The 25,000-nt window shown below is 36.9% G+C and overlaps 1 protein-coding gene across 1 annotated transcript in view; it reads right to left on the reverse strand.

Annotated features, from left to right (window-relative positions):
• The window catches only part of LOC137655236 (glutamate receptor ionotropic, kainate 2-like), a 240,098-nt gene that overhangs the window by 78,621 nt on the left and 136,477 nt on the right, over positions 1 to 25,000 (reverse strand). The window contains exon 4 of the mRNA XM_068389123.1: positions 9,582 to 9,779. Within this exon, the coding sequence (XP_068245224.1) occupies positions 9,582 to 9,779 (198 nt within the window). The remainder of the gene's footprint in view (positions 1 to 9,581; positions 9,780 to 25,000) is intronic.

The following is a 25,000-nucleotide window of genomic DNA, read 5'->3' on the forward strand; positions in this document are numbered from 1 at the left end:
CAAATAGATCACATAGCCTTTAATAAAGAGAGACAGAGTACTCTGAGAAATGTAAGAAGCTATAGAGGTATAGCTATTGGTAGTGATCACCAGCTCCTCATTGCCACAATGAAATAAAATCTGAAAGCACCCAACAGAAATGTAAATAAAATACGTAGGTTTGATACAACTAAGCTTCTAGAAGAAGAGCACAGAAAAATATTTGCAATTGAATGTAGGAATCGATTTGTAGTATTCGACAATAAACAGACAATTAACAAAGAATGGTGTGATATTAAGAATATATATGTCAGTTGGTAGTGAAGTTTTGGAACATTAAGTTACAAGGAGAAAGCCATGGATATCAAATGATACTTGGTATACTATAAAAAAGGAGACAAAGACCGAAATTGTTTGTTGAAAGTTTTAGAGGAAGCAGATAAAGTCTCAACACAATACAATATTCGAGTAGTGATCTTCTTGCTCCTTTTCCCCATTACACATCAATAGACCCAATAAACATGATACAAGTGTTATACCAATTTTTATCCAGTGTTTGCACCAAAACACTTATATGAGATGTTATGGAGGTGAAAAGATATACATGACACACACAAACTTAGGAAATTCTATTAGTAAAATTGATAAAGTGGCAATGGAAAGGTTTTTAAAGCATGTGGTATCGAAGGTTAATTTCTGAGAGGAATAAAAAGTTTCACAATTAGAACAAAAAGTTACTTGAAATATACAGATGGAGATGGAAGAGTTGCTGCTTTAGTTTAAAAGTGGGTTAGAAACATGGCCCTGCTATATGTTTTTCATATTTTTTTCGGGGTATACTATATTTCTATGACTAAAGTGATTTTAGAAGTCTATTAAAAATATCAGGGATGGGTGCAAACTTGGAGTGAAGCATAGAAATTGTGAAATAGTCAATGTTTGCAGATGACATGGTACTGACTGACAATATTGAAAAGAAACTACAGAAAATTTTAAAAGAAATTAAACGTGTTTGTAAGAGAAGCAAATGCAAATTAAATTATAAGGTTGTAAGGGTAAATGAAAAAAATAATATTGCTAGTGAAGATTGTAGAAAATTGAAAACAGTTTATCAATTCACATATCCGTAAATTTACAAAAATTATCATGGGTAACTGAGAGAGGAGATATATCTGACTAGGTAAAGCAAGAATATAAAATTGTCTATGCAAGCTAATGTAGGAATTATTAGTACAACTCTTGTATGCAAGTGAAATGTGAATGATAAATGTGAATGAAATAAAATGTCTAAAAATTTGAGACGAAGAGTAGACATGGTAGAAGAAAATTAAAGTAGTTTAGCTCTTGCCAAATATATAGAAGTTGCATTGCTTTTTTTAGATGAGGTTGCAGCTTGGCTTGTAACAATAATAATAAGATTTGAAAAAAAGGCGGAGAAGGCTAAGACACTGATGGTTTAGACCTATGGTGAAAAGCAGAAGAATTGGAAGTGGCAAGACTAGAGAACAATACTTTGATTTTAGGATATTCTTCTCCTAGAAGACCTGCTTACCATATACAGTATAAAGAGACTTTTCTGCCCTAACCAATAATTGACTGAAGAAAATTTTTTCGGTTATATTAGTATTGCCAGAAAGAGAAGAAGGTGTAAACAACAGGGCACACTATTTAGTGTATGTGTAGACAAAATAAAAATGAGAGGTAACCAGAGAGGGATACAATGTACTACTATGTCGCCAGTGAAAGAACTCCAAAACACTCTAGCGGTAGTATCCCAATGAGTGGCTGGTGCCTTGGCCAACCAACTATATGTAAAAGGGGAACAGATAATGATCTACACCAGATGATAAATCATTAAGACAAGGATATAAGCGACCGGAGAAGTTATTTCACAGCCAATACTAAAAACGGAAGAGCTGATGTAAAAAAAAGTTTATAATGATAACGATGTCTAAAAAAAAATCACAATTGAATTCTGTATTTACTATCTACTGTATATGATTGTTATGTATTTTTTACTGTAATATTATATGCGCTACGGATATTAAGAGTAATGTCGCACAGTAATGCATTGATAGAACATGTTTTAACATAGTTTGTATGAGTAGTAGCGTATGTTATGAAGGATTTAATCATTGGTTAATTGTCCTAAAGTTAGGAGGTGATTCTTCTTACTTTTGTATTGCAGTAGGATTCAATCTTTTTAGTGCGGGAGCTCACAGAGATTTGTATTACATTTCGAGTACAAAAGGTTTGATAGCTAAAATCATCAGCTAGTATGATGGGGATCCCCGAATGGCCATTCTTAAGTTATGCCATTGGTGCGTTGAGTAGGGGGCGCAGCTTGAACTGCCCCCCAAATTCGGTTTAAATTGCATTTTGGAGTACATTAATCAAACCTGTGATAGAAGTTTCGTTTTGGCACTGTGATTACAGATGTGCAATTCTTATATGGTGCAATTGGTGCAAAACACATTTAAGAAGGGCTCAAAGGGGGCGCTACTGTCACATTTAAATCACAATTTCAGTACATCAATGAAAGTTTGTGGAAATATACCCTAGAGCTTCCTGATGAAGAATCAGTAATTCTTAAGTGTCAAATTTGGTGCAAAACCCATTTAAGAACGACCTAAAGAGGGCGCTATTTTTTTGCACATTTACAACACGTCTTACGTACATTAATGAAACTTTGTAGAAGTTCTTAGGAGTTGAAGTTGGTGCAAAACCCATTTAAGAACGGCCTAAAGAGGGTGTTACTATTAGGTTATTGAAAAGGCCTATATTCACTTTCTTTAGGCCTATATATTCACTCATTTCTTCTCCTCCACATGTGCCACAACACGCTATTGTGAGCTCTTCTGTTTATGTTATTACTAATGTTGTTTCACTGAATATATAAGTGATAAATTTTTTTGAATGATAGTACTAATTGTAACTTTTCTTTTCAGGGGCTCGTGATTATAAAAATTAGGGTTGCATAATACCAGTATAGTGGCTACTTTACTTTGTATGGAAGATAGCCAGTTAAGAAGGGTTTAACTGATGTTTTTTATTATTCCCTTTGGCTGAATAATTGATCACAAATTTTGTAATATTTTTTAATTGATTTAAAATTTTGATAACCCACTACCATATTGAGGTCTTTTGTGAGTTTACTGGGTTATTTCAAAATTTAAGGAAGACATAACAGAATCAGGACGACCAGACATGCCAATAGAGACTGGGGTCCTTACACCAGGTTCTTTGATTGGGTTCCTCACAGGTAAGCACTTCAACCAATGCCAGAGCCTCTAACCTCTCTTTTCCTTGCCTTCGAAAGCCTGCATTTCAAGGCCTTTCTAGAAACATGTGATTACAGTGAAGAGCTTCATACCCTGATATCTACTGTGAAAGGAAATACCAATGCAGGAAACCATGGGATTGAGCTGGTGATCAATGCAGATCTTTTGGAAAATTTTTCGAAAGAGTATTCTGAATTCACCAAGACAACTGTATCAAGAGCTCATGGATACACTGCAAAGTTCTGGATGATGTATGTGGAGTACATTAACATGTTTCACCAACTTGAAAGAGCTATCCGGACAAATAACATCGAGCTCTGTCTTCACACTTACACTGATTATTGACTCGGGCTTTGCCACAGGCCACATCAACTATTCCTGGTGGTTAACAAAATACCAATTAGTGCTATTGAATATTGATGCGACTCATCCCAGACTTAGAGAGATACTTAATCGGGGTGTATACACAGTGCAAAGGACAGAACATGATTTCAGCAGAATTCTTGTAGATTTACAACTGGAACAAACTATTAATGCCGACGCTACATCTCGACTGACAGGAATCACCTCTTTCACTAATGACTACTCCGCTCACCTTAGATGGATGGTAACAAAGGCTACCCAAGCATCATTCATTAGTCAGCAGCAAGAGAGGACAGGATTGACTAGCAACGAAGATTTTACTACAGAACTTAGGCCAAGACGAATTCAACGTGACAATGAGGATCTTCAGAAAATCATCAAACAAATCTTAGATACGAACAATCTATTTGAAACACGGGAAGGTTCACAGGTATTGTACAATATTTCCACAGGAAAAGGTACCAATGATGAAATCCATGAATGCCTTCTCTGTGTACCAACCAAAAGAAAAGTCAGACACAAGGAATGCATCCAGGCTTGCATGAGTAATCTAAATAAAATTTGTTTGAAAATCTAATAAAGAAGGAAAAGCCGAAAACCTTTGTAGATGGCTGAGCAAGCAATCGTCGGATAAATAACACTTTAAGTTGCAGTGCTTAAGGGATCACGTGATCTGATGGGACATCTCCTTGTACTGTCCACCAAGAAGAGACAATGACATGCAGCATATTCTCCAGTACCCATTGATTCCAATACCTCTGTCCTTGACCAGCCCTGAAGAAGTGATGTCAAAGACCGATAGGAGTGCGCTCTTTAAAATATCGAGAGTAAATTGAAAGGTCTTGAACAGCAGCCAAAACACTTCAGTGCTTATATCATAGATGGACATTTTCTCTTACATACCTTGCCACTAAATTTGTCCCCACATACAGAGGACTAGCCAGAAGTATTCTTACCCAGAGTTTAACAATGTCAGCCAAACGCATACACATAGACTTTGATGACTATCCACAGACTTCAATTAAGGACACTGAAAGAGACAGGTGGGGACCTGACAACAGAACCTTCATCATCACAGGGTCAGAGCAGAGACGAGTGCCAAGAAATCTAATCGATGCCCTAAATTCCAAGTCCTTCAAGAAGCAGTTACCTCAGTTTCTTACCAATGAATGGCAAAACTCTTCATATGCTAAAATTTTTGGCGATTGTGAAGTCTTCCTAGATGTCTAAGGGGAATGTTATATGTTCCAGGTGACAGAGGGCATGATACAGCGAAACGCAGCAGATGAATTAGCCCTTATCAGTTGATCATGAGAATTGACACAGTGGTCACAGCATCCGACACAGATATTGCAGTGAAATTATTGTACCACTGCAATAGTTCTCAGCCAACATTGCGGATGGATATAAGAACAGTTTCAAAGAGCAATCGTCATTAAGTCAGCCTGACTGCAATATGGAAGGAACTAATACCATATCTTTGTGCAGCATTGCCAGCTTTCCATGCCTTCACAGGATCAGTGTATGTATCAGCTTTTGTCAGAAAAGGGATTTCAGGCCTCTCCAAACTCTAGGAAAGCAACCTGACTATCAGAAGACTTTCAGAGTAATGGCAATGAGCTCTACAATTTCTAGTACGACGAATGAAGCTCTTCAGAGGTTCACAGCCACAATGTATGGAGCTGAGGATAGAGCAAACACTTGCCTAAATGAATTGAGGTATGAGAAGTTTATGAAGACATGGACCAAATCGAAATGGAAAATACCTCCTAGCCAATTTGAAGGGCATAGATGCAAGTGGACTACTACCTTGCGAAGATGAGATCAGTCCTTAAATTGAGCGTGCCTCTATTGTTGCTAACAACAAAGAGCAGATCAAACTCATATAGAGCAGCATCCCTCTGAAGAAAATGGCTGGCAGTTGGTTGATGGCTATTACAAACCGGTTAGATTCGAGGGGGAGCATTTCCATGAATGCCTTATCCCAGAAACAGATGATTTAGAAGCATTGAACAATGATGAGGACGACTTGGACATTGCATCTTCAGATGAAGATGAGTGTTGTGATGAGGATGACTAAAATCTTGTTACAGAAAGGCAGGCTGAGATGATAATTAACTATACCAGTAAATACTAGTTGAACTCATGATTATAAGTATATTCACATATCTTTTCCTAACAGAGAGAGAGAGAGAGAGAGAGAGAGAGAGAGAGAGAGAGAGAGAGATTCATCAGCAGTTTTAATGTTTCATCTTATAAACTTTAGCAATAGATTTATAGCAAATGTGAAACATGTATGTGTGCACTAATTAATATGAGTGTGTCTATCAAAAGGCAGTTTTAGTTTCAAAGAGCATAATCACTTGCAAATAGACATGTTAGTGCCCGGTCATCACCTGTAGCAGCATATTATTAGATAGCAATGTTTTACCATATCTACGATTACTACTATCTTACAAAAGGTGTGAAACATTACATTTAAAGAAAAAAATAATTCACGAGTTAAATAAGTTAGATATTAAATTATGATATCCAGTTAAATAGCATAAATGAAGATCGAATTGTAAACAGTATTGGCACGTATGGTATTTCCCACTTCACCAGTGCACCTTTTCTTGTATTCACGCTTCACCAGTGTACCTTTTCTTGTATTCACACTTCACCAATGCACTTTTTCTTGTTTTCACTCTTCACCAGTGCACCTATTCTTGTATTCGCTCTACACCAGTGAACCTTTTCTTGAATTCACTCTTCACCAATGTACTTTTTCTTGTATTCACTCTTCCGCAGTGCACCTTTTCTTGCATTCACTCTTCACCAGTGCACCTATTCTTGTATTCGCTCTACACCAGTGAACCTTTTCTTGAATTCACTCTTCACCAATGTACTTTTTCTTGTATTCACTCTTCCGCAGTGCACCTTTTCTTGCATTCACTCTTCACCAGTGCACCTTTTCTTGTATTCGCTCTACACCAGTGAACCTTTTCTTGAATTCACTCTTCACCAATGTACTTTTTCTTGTATTCACTCTTCCGCAGTGCACCTTTTCTTGCATTCACTCTTCACCAGTGCACCTTTTCTTGTATTCGCTCTACACCAATGAACATTTTCTTGAATTCACTCTTCACCAATGTACTTTTTCTTGTATTCACTCTTCCGCAGTGCACCTTTTCTTGCATTCACTCTTCACCAGTGCACCTTTTCTTGTATTCGCTCTACACCAGTGAACCTTTTCTTGAATTCACTCTTCACCAATGTACTTTTTCTTGTATTCACTCTTCCGCAGTGCACCTTTTCTTGCATTCACTCTTCACCAGTGCACCTTTTCTTGTATTCGCTCTACACCAGTGAACATTTTCTTGAATTTACTCTTCACCAATGTACTTTTTCTTGTATTCACTCTTCCGCAGTGCACCTTTTCTTGCATTCACTCTTCACCAGTGCACCTTTTTTTGTATTCGCTATACACCAGTTAACCTTTTCTTGAATTCACTCTTCACCAATGTACTTTTTCTTGTATTCACTCTTCCGCAGTGCACCTTTTCTTGCATTCACTCTTCACCAGTGCACCTTTTCTTGTATTCGCTCTACACCAGTGAACATTTTCTTGAATTCACTCTTCACCAATGTACTTTTTCTTGTGTTCACTCTTCCGCAGTGCACCTTTTCTTGCATTCACTCTTCACCAGTGCACCTTTTCTTGTATTCGCTCTACGCCAGTGAACCTTTTCTTGAATTCACTCTTCACCAATGTACTTTTTCTTGTATTCACTCTTCCGCAGTGCACCTTTTCTTGCATTCACTCTTCCCCAGTGCACCTTTTCTTGTATTCGCTCTACACCAGTGAATCTTTTCTTGAATTCACTCTTCACCAATGTACTTTTTCTTGTATTCACTCTTTCGCAGTGCACCTTTTCTTGCATTCACTCTTCACCAGTGCACCTTTTCTTGTATTCGCTCTACACCAGTGAACATTTTCTTGAATTCACTCTTCACCAATGTACTTTTTCTTGTATTCACTCTTCCGCAGTGCACCTTTTCTTGCATTCACTCTTCACCAGTGCACCTTTTCTTGTATTCGCTCTACACCAGTGAACATTTTCTTGAATTCACTCTTCACCAATGTACTTTTTCTTGTATTCACTCTTCCGCTGTGCACCTTTTCTTGCATTCACTCTTCACCAGTGCACCTTTTCTTGTATTCGCTCTACACCAGTGAACATTTTCTTGAATTCACTCTTCACCAATGTACTTTTTCTTGTATTCACTCTTCCGCAGTGCACCTTTTCTTGCATTCACTCTTCACCAGTGCACCTTTTCTTGTATTCGCTCTACACCAGTGAACCTTTTCTTGAATTCACTCTTCACCAATGTACTTTTTCTTGTATTCACTCTTCCGCAGTGCACCTTTTCTTGCATTCACTCCTCACCAGTGCACCTTTTCTTGTATTCACTCTTCACCAGTGCACATTTTCTTGTATTCGCTCTTCACCTGTGAACCTTTTCTTGAATTCACTCTTCACCAGTGTACTTTTTCATGTATTCACTCTACACCAGTGCACCTTTTCTTGCATTCACTCTTCACCAGTTCACCTTTTCTTGTATTCACTGTTCACCAGTGCACTTTGTTTGTATAAATAAATACTTAAATATATAAATTTGCAGTTCCTTTGTTCTTCTATATCATATAAAACAAAGATTCTCACAGTTTTATTCATGGTACACAGAGAGGTCATGGCACTAGAAAATATACGTTAATCCTCCATGTGCTCATATTGCACTCTCTTTAGGCCTTTCTTAAATGGGTTTTGCACCAACTTCAACTCCTAAGAACTGTTGATCCTTTATCAGGAAGGTCTAAAGAATATTTCTACAAAGTTTCATTAATGTACGTAAGACGTGTTTTAAATGTGCAAAAAAATAGCGTCCTCTTTAGGTCGTTCTTAAATGGGTTTTGCACCAAATTTGACACTTAAGAATTACTGATTCTTCATCAGGAAGCTCTAAGGTATATTTCCACAAACTTTCATTGATGTACTCAAATTGTGATTTAAATGTGACAGTAGCGCCCCCCTTGAGCCCTTCTTAAATGGGTTTTGCACCAATTGCGCCATTTAAGAATGGCACATCTGTAATTACAGTGCCAAAACGAAACTTTTATCACAGGTTTGGTTGATGTACTCCAAAATGCAATTTAAACCGAATTTGGGGGGCAGTTCAAGCTGCGCCCCCTACTCAACGCACCAATGGCATAACTTAAGAATGGCCATTCGGGGATCCCCATCATACTAGCTGATGATTTTAGCTATCAAACCTTTTGTACTCGAAATGTAATACAAATCTCTGTGAGCTCCCAGACTATTTATGGAGTGATGCTCATGTGTTATTTTTGTATGTATCTATACGAGTTTTGTTTACATATTCTCTCTTGAGAGTCACAAGTCAGAGAGTAGAGCTGTAATGTAAGCTTTACGCATTAAACGTATTTTAATAAGAAGTCTCTGATTATATCCCATCCAAACAAAAGACAAGTTGGCGAAGATGCTGGGATACGAACATTCTCTACAATAATTTATCATTATTCCAGGTATGTATGAGGGGAATAGTTAACTTTGATAACCAACATCATATACAATAATGATGTTTATAAAAAAAAAATCCACTTAAATGTGCTTTAAAAAGTAAACAATATTAATTCCTAAACCACGGAAAAATCAATAGCTGCCTTTGACTTTATCTATATCTATTTATCAATTTGTTTCATAATTATTTCTCTGTAATTATTATAAATATTAATCATTAAATGTTTGCCCCGGAATTTACAGAGCTTTATGGATATAAATAATTTTACTCCTTATCCCAAAAGAAATATATATCATTTATTTAAAATAATCCTACTTTGCATTGTTTATCCATCTTTTTATACATTCGTCTTCTGAATATCACCAATAATCTTACCTCCATCGTTGTGCATCGTAAATGCATCCCAGTTAAGTTGGACCTCCTATTCATCCATGAGTGCTCTGATACCATCACAGAACTTCTTTCTAACCACTTGCCGTAGGTCTGAATCATAGGCATCAAGTTGTGATTAACACTGTAAACATCGAGTAATGTTACTTCACTTGAGGTGTTGGTAATACTGGCGAAAGTTATCTGTAAAAGATCAATCTAGAATGAGATAAAATGCTTTCAAATAATTCATTAATGCTGTGTTCATAATTCTATGACAAGACTTTATATATATTGAAAATCATTAGATATGCTACAGAATTCATCTGAAATTTAAGCAATGATAAAGTTTGATATTTTCCTGTAACAGTCACATGGTTTTGAGAGTTTAATTGCATTGCTAAATTGGTAACAATGCCTCAATTATCTACTATTGAGAGAGGGCGAGCAGTTGTTTTGCTTAATGCTGGATTATCCACCCGTGCAGTGGCCGGATGGTTGAAGTGTTACATGTCCACTATTGTTAAACCTTCCCAACGTCTTAAACAAAGTGGCAGTACACGTGACCTTCAACGTGTGGGACAACCCCGCATCACAACTCCAAACCAAGACCACTACACCCAGGTTACCCACTTGAAGAATCGGTTCCAACAACTGCGACGGCAATTTCAGCAACTGTTAGGAGAAGAGGGAGAATCAGCCCTCAAATTGTGAGGCGCTATGTACGTGAGAGGGGGCTATATACACGTTGAGTTGGTCCAATTCTGACACTCAGACACCAACAGGCACGTCTGAATTGGTGAAGACATCATTGTAGGACACACTAAGAGTGGCAAAGAGTTCTCATCACCGACAAATTCAGATTCCAATTCAGACCGGCTGATGGATGTTTGTGTGTAGAGGAGACACGGTGAAAGTCACGCCAATCGCTATGTTTTGGAGGCTAATCGCTAGGGCAGATGAAGTCTGATGATCTGAGGTGAGATTACATTGCTTAACAGGACCCCTTTGCCTGTTCTGTCTTTTAAAGCTGAGTTGCTACCCAAATGTACGAGCAGGACATTTCAAGACCTATCATTGTTCCACACATGATGATTGATCAATGTCTCCACACACAGCAACAAAATAATGCCAAACCACATACAGCAAGGCACACCATGGACTTTCCGCAACATAGCAACTTTGCTGTCATGCCATGGCATTCACTCTCTCCTGATTTGGTACCAATCGAGCATGTTTGGGATGAGATGGGGAGAAGAATTGCAAATATGGTGCCGTCCTTCAACTTACCACAGTTGGAAGCCAGTCTCTGTAAGATTTGGCAAGAAATCCCTGAGGATTTCTTCAGGACGGTCATCTTTTCTCTAAGGAGGAGGTAGAGGTGTGCTGCTGTTATTGATACTGACACTGTGTTCCTTGTTATTGCACTGATCCGTTGTGAACTTTTGATTGAACACCGTTTCTGAAGAAGCCCCGTTGCCTTGGTCATTAAATGCGTACAACTTTGCAGTGGATTTCATTCTCTTCTTAAGTGATTACTTATCACCTCCTGGTATATACTTTTCTTGAATGCTAAAACACGTCTACTGTATAAACTGTAGTATCCCATTCTATCAGTGACGTGTTTCTAATGGCTTTCACTATATTACAAGATGGCTGTATCAAAACGTTAAACTAATGTAAACACCAAATCAGGATACTCTTGTATTCATATTTCTCCATCTATAATTTATTAAACCCTGCCTAATTCAAGGTTTCCAATAAATTCAGAGAATTAAGTAAATGTGGAAGATAAAAATGGACTCAAAGGAGTTGAGGCATTAATGAAGATAAGAACGGGTGTTTTTTAGTTTACTCAATACAAACACTTTCCATGTTACTGTACAGTTTGACAACTATTAAAGAAATAGTAGTGGCTTATGTGGACTTACTCATTACAGTTTCATTGTTTTACAATATTTACAAGTAAAAAGATATTCAAATTAGTAAAAGGTACAACCAGCATACAGTTGGGGACGTTATTAAAAACTCATAAAGGACATTATTCATTGAGTGACAGAAACTTTGCCCATGTCTGAAATATTTTAAGATAAGGGATAGGTCAAAGAAGACAGGTATTTGCATTTTACCAAATGAGGTCGAATAATTTAAAATCAAATGACAAAAGTTGAGAGGGTCCAAATGATCAAGTAAAGTAGGCCCTCAAATCAGTTCTGAAATAAAAGTGTAGAAAATCAATATTTTGAGAGAGAGAGAGAGAGAGAGAGAGAGAGAGAGAGAGAGAGAGAGAGAGAGAGAGAGAGAGAGAGAGAGAGAGAGAGAGAGAGAGCGCCTTATTTTATTGCCTTATTCTATGTTTGGATTCCCCCAGGTCCCTCAGTGTGAGGTACCTCGTATATCCACCAGAGAGTTGCTAATGCATCTTCCGGTGTATTTTGCATCTTCCAGTTTTGGATGGTCTGGGATGTATCTTAGGTATTTATCGAGCTTATTCTTAAACACATCTACGCTCACTCCCGATATGTTTCTTAGATGAGCTGGCAGTGCATTAAATAGTCGCTGCATTATCGATGCTGGTGCGTAGTGGATTAATGTTCTGTGCGCCTTCCTTAGTTTTCCTGGTACATTTTTTGGCACTATTAATCTACCTCGGCTTGCTCTTTCTGATATTTTTAGCTCCATGATGTTTTCAGTAATTCCTTCTATTTGCTTCCATGCTTGTATTATCATGTAGCATTCTCTTCTCCTTTCTAGACTGTATAGTTTTAAAAATTGCAGTCTTTCCCAGTAGTCAAGGTCCTTAACTTCTTCTATTCTAGCAGTATAGGACCTTTGTACACTCTCTATTTGTGCAATATCCTTTTGGTAGTGTGGGTACCATATCACATTGCAGTACTCAAGTGTACTACGTACATAAGTTTTGTAAAGCAGTGTTGCTATTTGGTCGTTGCATAACATATTCCTATTTAACATTACACCAAGGTCTTTAATTGCTTCCTTGTTTGTGATTGTCTCGTTATTAGGTCCCTTGTATGCATATACCATTCCTTCTCTGTTTCCATAATTTATTGATTCGAATTTATCGAGTTAAATACCATCCTATTTATCTCCGCCCATTCATATATTTTGTTTAGATCTCTTTGTAGTGAGTTCCTATCTTCATCACAAGTAATTTCTCTACTTATTCTTGTGTCATCTGCAAAACTTCTCACTACAGAGTTTTTAACATCACAGTCTACGTCTGAGATCATAATAACAAACAGCAGTGCAGCTTACACCGTACCTTGTGGCACGCCAGATATTACCCGAGCTTCATCTGATTTCTCGTCATTTGCAACCACTATCTGTTTTCTGTTTTGCAGGAATTCTTTTACCCATTTTCCTATCTTTCCCACAATATTGTGCTTTCTCATTTTTTTCTCTAATATATTATGGTCTACCTTGTCAAAGGCTTTTGCAAAATCTAGATAGATCACATCTGTGTCTTTTTCCTTTATCATATTTTTGTACATTTTTTCATAGTGTGCTATCAGTTGGGTTTGTGTACTTTTTCCGGGCACAAAACCGTGTTGACCTATATTAAACAAATTATTTTTAACCAAATGGTTCATTATTTTCTTTTTTATTACTCTCTCATACACTTTCATAATATGTGATGTTAGACTAACAGGTCTAAAATTGCTTGCCTCTAGTCTTGATCCACTTTTGAAAATAGGGGTTATATAAGCTAATTTATGTTTAACATATATCTCGCTCATATCTACATTTTGTCTTAGCAGTATTGCAAGCGGCTTTGCGATAGTGTGTGCAGTTTTTTTTTAACAAAATCGCTGGGATTCCATCTGGTCCTGCTGCCGATCCATTTTTAATTTCGCTTATAGCCTTGACAATGTCTGCTTCATTAATATTTATATCCATTAGATATTCAACATTTTCTTCTCTCATTTCTGTTTCATTATTCTCAATCGCGATTCTTGGCATGAACTCACTCTTATATTTTCTGCTTATATGTTGCATATTTCCTTTTTTTCATTCGTTAACCGTCCTTCAATTCTTAGAGGGCCTATTTCTAATCTCCCTTTATTCATCTTTTTAGCATAGGAGTAAAGCACTTTGGGTTTTTTTTCTTATATTTTGAAGAGTCCTTTCTTCTAAGTCCCTTTTTTCATTTTCTTTCGATTGTATAATCTTTTGTTCTGCATTTTCTATCTTACATTTTATTTCCATCCTTTTCCACACATTTTTTTCTTTTGCAAGATTTTTCTGTCTCTTGGTATGCATGTTTTTTGTTTATTGTTTTTTTTTCAGTACATATTTTTCAACAATTTCCTCCAGTATTTTGTACAGTATGTCCGTATTTACCTGTATATTATCAGTTACGAATACATTTTTCCATTCTTTGTCCAGTTCTTCATTTATTTCTGACCATTTTATATTCTTACTGTAAAAATTATATTTTCCATATCCTTCCCAACGTTTTGTGCTTTTATTAATTCTGCAATCACTTGCTTTGGAATGGACTATTAATTCTATGACATTGTGGTCTGAAATTCCCGTGTTATACACAATTACTTCTTTAACATAATTCACCTCATTCACAAATACTAGATCTAGGACATTTTCCTTTCTTGTTGGAATGTGGTTTATTTGTTGCATATTATGTTCTAATAGCATATCTTGAAGCTTTTCAAATTGCCTCTTATCTTCTGCGCTACTATTACTCTCTTTTTATATGTATATACAACCACTTTCTTCTATCCGTTCTTTCCAATCCATGAAAGGAAAGTTAAAATCTCCTGATAGGAGTATATTCCAATCTTTATGGTTTCTACATATACCATCTATTTTCTTTATTATTATGTCAAACTCCTTAGTATTTGGGGGTCTGTAAACTACAATATTCACTAGTTTTTCAAATTCAAATTCTACCGCAATCAATTCACATTCTGTGTTGCTGTATTTTTCACAGACTTTTCCTTGATTTATGTCTCTTCCATATATTGCGGTTTCCCCTTGATTCCTATTTGTTCTGTATGATCTATATGTTTGGAAACCCTTTATCTGATCATCACTGCCAATCTCTTGGGAATACAATGTTTCACTTATATTTAATATATCTCTTTTTTCAATTTGGGTTAGTTCTAAGAACTCTATTTTCCTTTTAGAGTTACTCGTGACTAAACCTTGTGCATTCATCACTATTATGGTTTGTGTTTCATCCCCATTATTTAATATTGGTAATAATATGAATTCTCCCATGCTTCCTTCCTGTTCTGATATGATGTTCTTTTCTTCATTTCCAGGAATTCTGCCATTAAAAAATCCAACTTTTCTATTATATTTGCTCTTTCGCCTTCATATTTATTTTTGTGCACCAACCCCTGGCATTATAGATGCATTCTTTGTAGTTGGGCTCTAAATGTGCATATTTGGGTTGAAAGGCATCATATCTTGGGGCCTTTGGTGCATAGCGCAGTATATACTTGGCCTGGTTTTTTTTTTTTTTTCATTTTTGCTTTCATTTTCCTTTTCTTTTTGCTGAGTTTTCTTACTTTCATTCATGGTTGCAGGATGCATATATCGAAATTTTTTGTTGTATTTGCATCCTTTTCCTTCATTTAGGATTTTGCATATTTTTGGATGGAGATCTCTGCATTCGTCTCCATATCTGTCTAAATACTCACATTTACCATATATTTCATAATTATGGCATATCTTTGGATGCTTATAGTAGCATCTTTCACCAAATCAGCAATTCCCTCTTTTCAGCAAATTGCAGACTATATCTTTCTTTTCTTTTTTTCTTGCTCTTCCCTAAAAGTATGTAGGTCCGGGTAGAGTCTCTTGGGTCTTCTTCTTCAACTATTTGCAGCTTTAGTCTCGACTTAACTATATTTTCTATCCAGACTAAGCATGTTGAGCAGAATACCTTTGTGTGACTATTTTTTATTTTTTGCAGTATTTCAGCACATGTAGGGTGTGTTGGAACATGACAGGCATCGCGTTTTCTAATCAGTTGTTGAGGATTATTAATTGAATACCATATCTTACATGTATTGCACCATTTTGGCATTCTTTTTCCCAATGCATCAATCAGCATATTCACCATACTGGACTTCTTATTGTTCTTTGATGGAATGTGTTGATTGATGTAAACTTTCTTTATAAGTCTCTTTATCCCTTGGATCTTCTTTGGAATTTCTTCTATTATTTTGCTGATGTTTTCCACAGATTTGCTCCAGTTTGTTGGATCATATTGTTTCAATATGTCTGCGAATATTTTTCCGTCACACTGGTTGGAGTTATCAGACGATCGAGTTCTTGTTTCGCCAACTCATGGAATTTACTTCTGCTGACTGCAGTAATGTCCCTCCAAGCTTTGCCTGTATTATAGAGCGCCATCTTGATCAGATTTTTAGTAATTCACAAGATAACTATCCTATGCCGACGTTTTATCCCACTTTTCTGACCTCAAACTAATCACTTACTATTCACGAAAACTTGTAGCTATATTGCACTCGATAGCCTTTTGTTATCCGCGTTAAATCAGGATATTTATAGGGTCACACAAGTGTATTCACTCACCGGCATACAGACACACTCAGAGAGAGAGAGAGAGAGAGAGAGAGAGAGAGAGAGAGAGAGAGAGAGAGAGATGAAGAGGTTTTGAAAACATACGAAGACAATTTCTAAAGCTATACCATAACAAAACTGGTAATTCAAAAACAGACATTTGGAATCTGCTCAATATAGTACGAATGGACAACAAACCATGGTTCAATAATGATTGCAGAAGCATTTATTTGGGGAAACTTAGGAAAAGCAACACATCCGATTTTACTTGGAATAAATATACTTAGCTTAGAGCTGTTGCCTAGAGCCTTTATGCTTCAACTGAAGAGAAATCCAATTTGATCATAAAAGAAACCCTTTCTGGTATAATATAGAAACATTTAAGGAGTGCTACCATTAAATCTGCCCTCTTCCATTCAGACTTAAGCTGGAATCACACTAGGCTTTTTTTCCGCCACAGCAAGCCATTGCTGCCGAAAATGGGAAACCGGGAGCATTTTGCTCGATATATTGGCTTCCCGACTGAACAGGAAACAGCCAGCACAAACCGCGAGCATGACTTCGGATGTAAATGAACAAGATGGCTGTTGCAAATAGGCCGTGCTCTTGCTTGGCAATCTTGGGTCCTACAAACCTCAAGATATGATAAAAATCTGTTTTGTTCATCCTGTGGTAGTTGTAGAATTCTTCAATTCACGTAAGATTCCGACAATGCATATTACTATAACAGTCAGAACATTTCTGGGCGTCATGATGATGCTAGCTGATTGGTTCTGTGTACATTTTTTTCCTATTTGCTCCTCAAACCGCGAGACTGTAACCTGACGCTACAGCACTTTCGCTCACAATCATCGGCTGAGGTTTGCCGAAAATCTCAAGCATGAAGTAACTGGTGTGATTCTACCATTAAAAATTCTAGTTTGCTTAAACTAGATGGCTGTCATTCACTGTTTAAATGAAAATGCAATCTTTTTCGTTCCTGTTTTCCTGAAGCTAAACTAAGAAGTTCAGATTTTTGTCCCGTGAAATTAAAACATTAACTGGATCTTATGCTTTTTATGGAAGTGTAGACCCAAATGGTAGTTTCTTTTTTTTTCTATAAAAACGACTAATTTCTTAACTCCTAAGTTATGTTATTTTTCGCAATTCAGCATAAGAGGGAGCTTTTTGCACTTGGTAATGATACTGCATTAGGTAAATGTTTGTGGTAGCTTTAGCTCTGCTGATTATGACCCTAATTCCAACTCCCATATTACAAAGTTTTTTAAATGTCCTTTGACAAAACATCTAAATAGGTATACTCCAGTTTTGTCTTCGCAAAGACCATGGAACATGTCATTCCTTTCATATTATTTCCAATGGTGTACAGAAAAGCCTTCATTGGGTCCAGCAGATTTGTATGATTGGCCTTGTGTTTTAGTGCTGCTTTTGACCGTGCTACGAGTAATTATGAGGCCTTTGTTTTCAAACTCAAACAGGTGGGAGTGTGTGGGCCTTTTCCTAGCATTATTATTAAATTTTTTTATGGCAACACTAGTGACTATAGGAATGTTATATATGGTGTGCCTCAGGGTAGTTTTCTCGGCCCATGAATTCTAATACTGTACAATAAAAGCATGATATGTGGTTTGGCCTAGAAAACAAGCCTGTTGCATATGCATATGGCCCTACTCTCTTTGCATAACTTTAATCTCAAGAATGTAGATATATGGTCGTTGAATCCCTTGATAGAGATCTACCTAAAATTAGTGAATGGTGCAAATCATGGGGAATGATATTGAATCCTGACAAAATTAAAAGTATGATTACAAGTAGTCCAAGGGCAGTGGCTCCTTAACATTCAGACTGACAATGTCCCTCTAACTACATACAATAAATTTAAAACTCCAGGTGTGATTCTCGATTGCAAATTTACTTTTGAGAAACATATTCGCCCTGTTCCTTCTGTAATTACAAAAAAAAAAAATGGTTTATTGAGAAAATCTTTTAAGATTTTCGGTGATCAATGCATCCCGAAAATTTTTTCTTAATTCTTTCATTCTGCCTTGTCTCTAGTATTGTTCTCCTGTCAGGTCTACAGCTGCTGACTCTCATCTTAGTTGGTTGGACAAAAACTTGTGGTCTATTACATTCCTTATGCATAATCTTGATATAATTCTCTGGCACCATTGTTCAGTTATTTCTTTGTGCATGTTGCATAAGAGTTTTCATAATTCTGACCATTATTTGCATTCAGATCTTCCCAGACTGTACCATCCTTTACATATGCAGTTAATTCAAACAGTTTTACATTCTCCATCATAAGGCTGAACACTACACAGTATTTCAGAAGTTTTATTCCAGCTGTGACAAGATTGTAGAATGAGGAATGATCTTCCTAATCTGGCAGTTGAATCGGGGGAACTTCAGAAGTTCAAACTTGTTGAAATGATTTTTTGTTGATCAGATTGACATAAGGTTAGTTTCAAAGTTAATATATGATGGACCAATTTTAACATTTTACTGATCGTAAAATATCTTATGTTGGTTTTCATTTATTTTATATTACTTCTCGTATATAGTTTATTCGTTGTTTCTCTATTTCCTTTCCACACAGGGCTCCTTTCCCTCTTGGAGCCGTGGAAATGTACGAGATAACAGAAAAATCATGCCAATGATGATACAAGCATCAAATTTGACACACTTGTTCTGCAAGTCATACTTATAAAATGGCGGACATTTTCAAGATGATCGGCAAGTTAGCCTCTCGAAGTTGACGTTCTGCTAAGAAGCATTCATAGTTGTCCGGGTTGCATGATCTACATATGGATTCCTATGCTTTCAATGTGATTATAAAGGACACTGACACTTTCCTCAAGAATTTACTCTTTATAAAGTAAACTGATACATATGTTTCAAGATTTTACCATTTGCAAAGCACACCGACATATTTTTCTCACTAATTTTATAATTTCAGATACATGGTAAACTGCATTGGCTTATGGGCTAAACTAGATGAGGGTAACTTACAGAAGGTCTCTGCGTGTGACAGAGTACGTCTAGCTCCAAAACTTTCAAGCGATTGAAGTTAATTTAGTTCTTGAAAGAGTGATTGTTAGGCACTACCAAGGCACATTTGCGACATCACTGCTGTGAAACTCGGCATGGGGTTCACTGTCACCCAAGTAGGAAATGTATGTTAACATTAGACTGCAACAACCTAATAGTATCCTATGTGCATTCTAACTAATTCCAAATCAGATAGGCAGCTGCCCCTGAATGGACAGGGCATCCAGTGATGAGATCAATAGGATTATTACCTTGGGACAGTGGCTGGACCAGTGTTATTGTGGAAGCAGAAGTGGCCTCATTTGGTACAGCAGAGTCTTTACTTATCTGCATCCAGAGTCACCACAAGACAAGCACACCGGATTACATCATGAAACTTGTACTGTACAAGCTTATAAAAAGGCATACCATGATTAATACTCTGAAGGGTGGCCCTTCAGATAAATCCTTACAGATTTAGTGTGAACAACAAAGGAAAGAAAGCCAGCAATTCTAGTTCTGGAATCTGGTGCTGGACATGGAGCTCACCATATTCCCCCTGGTCTACCCCTTCTGAGATGGGGACTTCAACTTGTACTGTGAATCCCTTTCAGAACTGGTGACTTACTCCTTGCAAACAACAATATCAATTATACATAATGAATCCCAATTCACCTCAGAGATGTGAGGTCATTTGATCAACAACATCCAGATGTGGCCAGGGAGTTTCACAAAGCGAACTTTCTCATTCACAAGTATTGAAGAGAATTCTCTTCTCTAGTGATCAATAAAGCACACAAGCAAAACAAAACAGTGATTAGAGAGGTCAGGGAGCAACTGGGTTAACAGAAGATGCATCAGCGCTTCATAGGTGGATGGTTGCTGTACCCAAAGTTAGTAGTTTAGTAGCTAAATACGAGGCAATATCTGGTATGAAAGATGTCACCTACAGCAGCAGACACCAAGTGCCCAGAAATCTTTTTTTGAAAATGTGAAATCACTCTTTGCAGTGATGCAGGAGATGGGCAACTTATTCCAAGAGGAATCAGACAACCTGATGGGGTTTGACTCGAAGAACATTGCAGACCCAACTCTGGCTGAAATGGTAGCTGCACATCACTGACGGGCAAAGAGAAATCAAATAATTCATGGAAGGGCTAGAAGCTGAAGGTGACAGTCCTTTCCATCATCCAACCAAGAAAAACACCATTAACACCATTTCTTTCTTCACAAAAGAACAGGCAGAGTTACTTTCTAAAGACAACTATTTGTTATTCTCACAACTGTTCATTTCCTGCCAGAACAGGCAGTGTGAATTGCAAGAATTCTTCAAGCACGAGAATCAGTCACACCTTGTCTCTCTCAGTGATAGTGGCAAGCTTCATGTACCTAAAATCACGGCAGGTTGAAATCCTTGAGGTGTAAGTGAACATTTCAGAAAACCAAAGGGAGATCCAAACATCATTTATGGATAAGCATTTATCAATGCCTTGTCTCCCCGTACTTCGAAAACATTTTATGACTATGCTACAGAACTCATCCAAAAAGTGGAATACTATGGCACCAGGTATAAGCGGATGGATATAGTCTTTGCTATGTACAAGAAGTCAGAGTTGTTTCACTTCCTTGCAGAAAAGATGTGTGAAGCATGGATGACAAGCATAGTCATCATCACAAACGAAGATACCATTAGCAACACACTGAAGTTTGGATGCAGTGTTCCAAGGTTGTCATAAGGAAGCTGACACTAGAATATTTGTACACACCAGAGATGCAACGACTGATGGGGAAAAATATATTATCATTAAGGCCAATAACACAGACGTTCTAGTCACAGCAATATCTGTGCTGCTGTATTTACAGGAAATAGGTCTTGAGAAAATGTGTATTGCTTTTAGCCAAGAAGCCAAAATTCGATCGATTCCAGTCTATGAGGTAGGTTTTGCAATAGGACTTAAGAAAGCTAGAGAGATCCATATTTTCATGCATTCACTGTATGTGACTTTGTGCCTGCCTTCCTTGGAAAGAGAAGAAATTTGCATGGCAGACTTAGAACGAGTCTGATGATGTTATTGAAACATTCACTAATCTCAGCCAGCATCCAACATTGATTTTTAATCTTGAACTGCAGAGGCTGAAGAAATTTGTCGTCCTTATGTTCGACAGATCAAGCACTACTATTAGTGTGAATGAAGCTAGACTTAGATCTCTTTACCTGCAAGAAGAATCCATACAATTCCATTCTACCAACACAGGCAGGCCTCAAAGAACACGCAAAGCATGCTGCCTATCAGGCTGGTATCATCTGTGGCCAGGGAACTATCTCCAATCCAGACACAAGCATTCCAGCTAAATGGTGATGGATACAAACGGGAGAGACATGGTAGATATATTGGACAACAGTAACCCCTATTGCAACAAGCTGGCGGGAACTGAGAAAGTGTTCCTGTAACAAAAGCTGCAAAGGAAGTTGCAAGTGCTGACAGTCAGCCCTCACCTGCACATCACTCTGCAGCTGCGTATGTGAACAGTAGCAGCCGGTGGACCCGTGGCATGGTTTGAACATTGGTGCAAAGCTTACAAAATGAAAAACGGACAATCTGGTGGCTATCTTGAAAAAGCAGTAAAATCTTGAAAAATATGTCACTTAGCTTTATAAACAATATCTTGAAAATATGCGCAACTTTGCTTTATAAACATTAAAATCTATTTCAGTAGGCTTGAAAACATAGGAATCCATATCTAGATCATGGACAAAAACAAATACTTATAAGCAATCCATTCTCTTCAGGTGACTAATTTGGCAGCCATCTTGCATTTTCAATGGCCACATTTGATTAGTATCACTTGGAGAACAAGTGTGTCAAATTTTATGTTTGTATTATTATTTCCAAGAGTCTTCGAAAAAAGCAGTTATCTCCTTTACTCTAATTCTTTCTGAGCTCCAAAAATTAAATATGGTTAAAGGATCCTCATAATTCTTAATTGCCACTGGGCTATTTGGATTAACATAAAAAACAAAACTAGATGTATAGAATTTGGTCATTAGGCCCAACACTGCCCCCACGAAGATCATTCAATGACGCAGTGCAACTGGAGGAAAATCCCAGTTGTTAAACTATGAAGAAAAATGGCACGAGAGAGAGAGAGTAATCATCTAAGTCAAGTCCTGTTACAGTTGTTCCTCTTTGGTTCAAGATTTCCCTAATTATCCTTTAACTATCATCTGTATGTAATGCCACAAACTTCTAATTTCACTTCTTCACAGCTACTTCAGGACTTGCCAGTACAGTATCCCCTTTTTACCCACCGTTATCCCTACATTATGGGGTCGGCTGCCTGATGCGCCCCTCCAATGTCTTCTATCAAAGGCATCCTCTTCCACCAAACCTCTTCTCTCCATATCATCCTTTACCTTATTTCGCCATCTAATTATCTGCCTCCCTCTAGACCCTAGGCTGCTTTTCACCAATTCTCAACTTTAGCCTCACATGCTCCCTCCTGACTTTTAGTAGATCCCAAGTGTAAATTGTTCCACCCGTCTCAAAACCGAGACTACTTTTTCCCGATGTCCCTATCCCCTTTAATCAATAATACCATGATCGATTTAATAACCGAATGAGAATTTTCTCTTTTTAATACAAAACACGAAGTTCTTTCAAATATTTGTTAATACTTATTGTATTACCTGTTTTCCGAGGTTTCTTTATTTAGTTTCACTTCTATAGTCTTTGTAATACAAATTTTATAATAATTATTTCACATTTCAATATTTTTTTCTTCTGAAAGCTTAAAAGACAAATGTATGAACTTGTTTTTTTAATCAAAATCAATTAGAGAAAAATTAAGTATTTCACAGATCAAAAGGTAGGCCTAGCATTGAAGAACAGGGATGAGGCTGATGGAATCAGTTCATGAAAAAATAAGGTAAGAGAATAAAAGAGAATGAAATAAACACCAATATAAGATAACTGATAGTTTGCTAGAGCTGCACAGTTTTTGTAATTGTTATGGCATCAATAAAAATCAAAATAAACGTAGATTGATCAGAAACCCATGCAATGAATTCTGGACAGACAAAGCACCAAAACAGAAAAAAAAAGTTCGGACAGAAGATAAATCATGTAAGTCAATTTGCCCCGAGTAAATGACGCGTATTAGCTCTGCGTAACGGCAATGGGCCACATCCCGGGAATCAATAAACTAGCTACAGAGCGCAAACATGCAAAAGTATAGATAATCCATAAAGCTATACTGAAGATATTCTGAGTGATTAATGGTCTGTATATCAGACAAGGACAACAATCATTTGCATATGTATTATTCTATACGCAAGAACCAGCATGTTATAAAGCTCATGAAATGATCACAAAGGTTCATGAAACGGTAAGCCTTTCGCTTTATATATATATATATATATATATATATATATATATATATATATATATATATATATATATAGCAAGCAAACTATGTAGCAAAGAAGAGAAAAATTCATAATACACCTTTTATAAATATCACATAAAGGTTTTGTATCATGACATAACAATTCATAAGCAAATAAAAGAAACAAATACAGAAATCGATCACCAAGGTTTACTGAATCCATCAAGAAAATAAAAAAGAGAAAACAGATGCCACAATTCCGGTCAAATAGGCAGTTAGAATTGAAGACCGAATTATTATTTGTATTTTGTAACAATATGAATGCATGAATTAGAATTTATATAAATTTGAAGTAGAAATTTTATTTTTCATATATGCTACAAGAATGATAGATCTGAGAAACGTCATAGACTAATTTGAATTAAAAATCGTATTTTGCATCTACAGTATACTATAGGAATGATAAGTCTGAGACAAATAACTGACTAATTGAAATGAAAATTTCATTCTGCATCTATACTATATGAATGATGAGTCTAAGATACGTCTTTTGACGACTTTGAATTATAAGTCTGAGACATGTTTTGACTATTTGGAAATACAATTTTTACCTTTATCTATACTCTATAAATGATAAGTATGAGACATGTCTTTGGCTACTTTGAATTATAAATTGTATTTTTTCCTCTATAGGATATGAATGATTAATCTGAGACACGTCTTTGACTACTTTGAATTAAAGATTGTATTTTGCATCTGTACTAAATGAATGATAAATCTGAGACACTTGTTTAACTGCTTTGAATTATAAAGTGTATTTTGCATCTATGCTACATGAATGATAAATCTGAGACATTTGCTTGACTACTTTGAATTATGAAGGAACTGATGACCAATGTCAACACCTTTATGGATAGTCACTTCACCACCTTCAAGACCTCCATCAACACCTCCACTCCTAATGAAGACACTCATCGGCCGCAGTTATGGTACCACCACTCCAGATTCGGGGCTGCTGCGAAGAAATGTATGAACAGTTGTCAGTGGCCAAAAAAACGTGAAAGTAGGCCATTGCTTGCGGCGGTGGCCTACCCTGTCACTAATCTTTTCTTTTTACAGGATACAGGTATGGATGTGCGATTTTTGGTAGACACGGGTGCTTGCCATTGTCTTCTACCAAGGCCACTCTCCAGGATACAACGTAGTCTGTTTAAGCCTGTCAACATCCATCAAATAGCTACCAACGGATCTGCAATCTTCACCCATGGGTTTGAGACCATCACATTATCATTTGGAAGCGCCTAATATCAATGAAGTTTCTCGTAGCTGACATCACATTGCTAATCCTCAGTGTGGAACTCCTCTCCCATTTCCATCTCCTGGTCCATGACGCTCACCGAGGCTTAGTTAATGCAGACTCGTATTCGTCGACACCTCTT

Source organism: Palaemon carinicauda, chromosome 1 (genome assembly GCF_036898095.1).
Source record: "Palaemon carinicauda isolate YSFRI2023 chromosome 1, ASM3689809v2, whole genome shotgun sequence".
In the NCBI taxonomy this organism is placed as follows: Eukaryota; Metazoa; Arthropoda; class Malacostraca; order Decapoda; family Palaemonidae; genus Palaemon; species Palaemon carinicauda.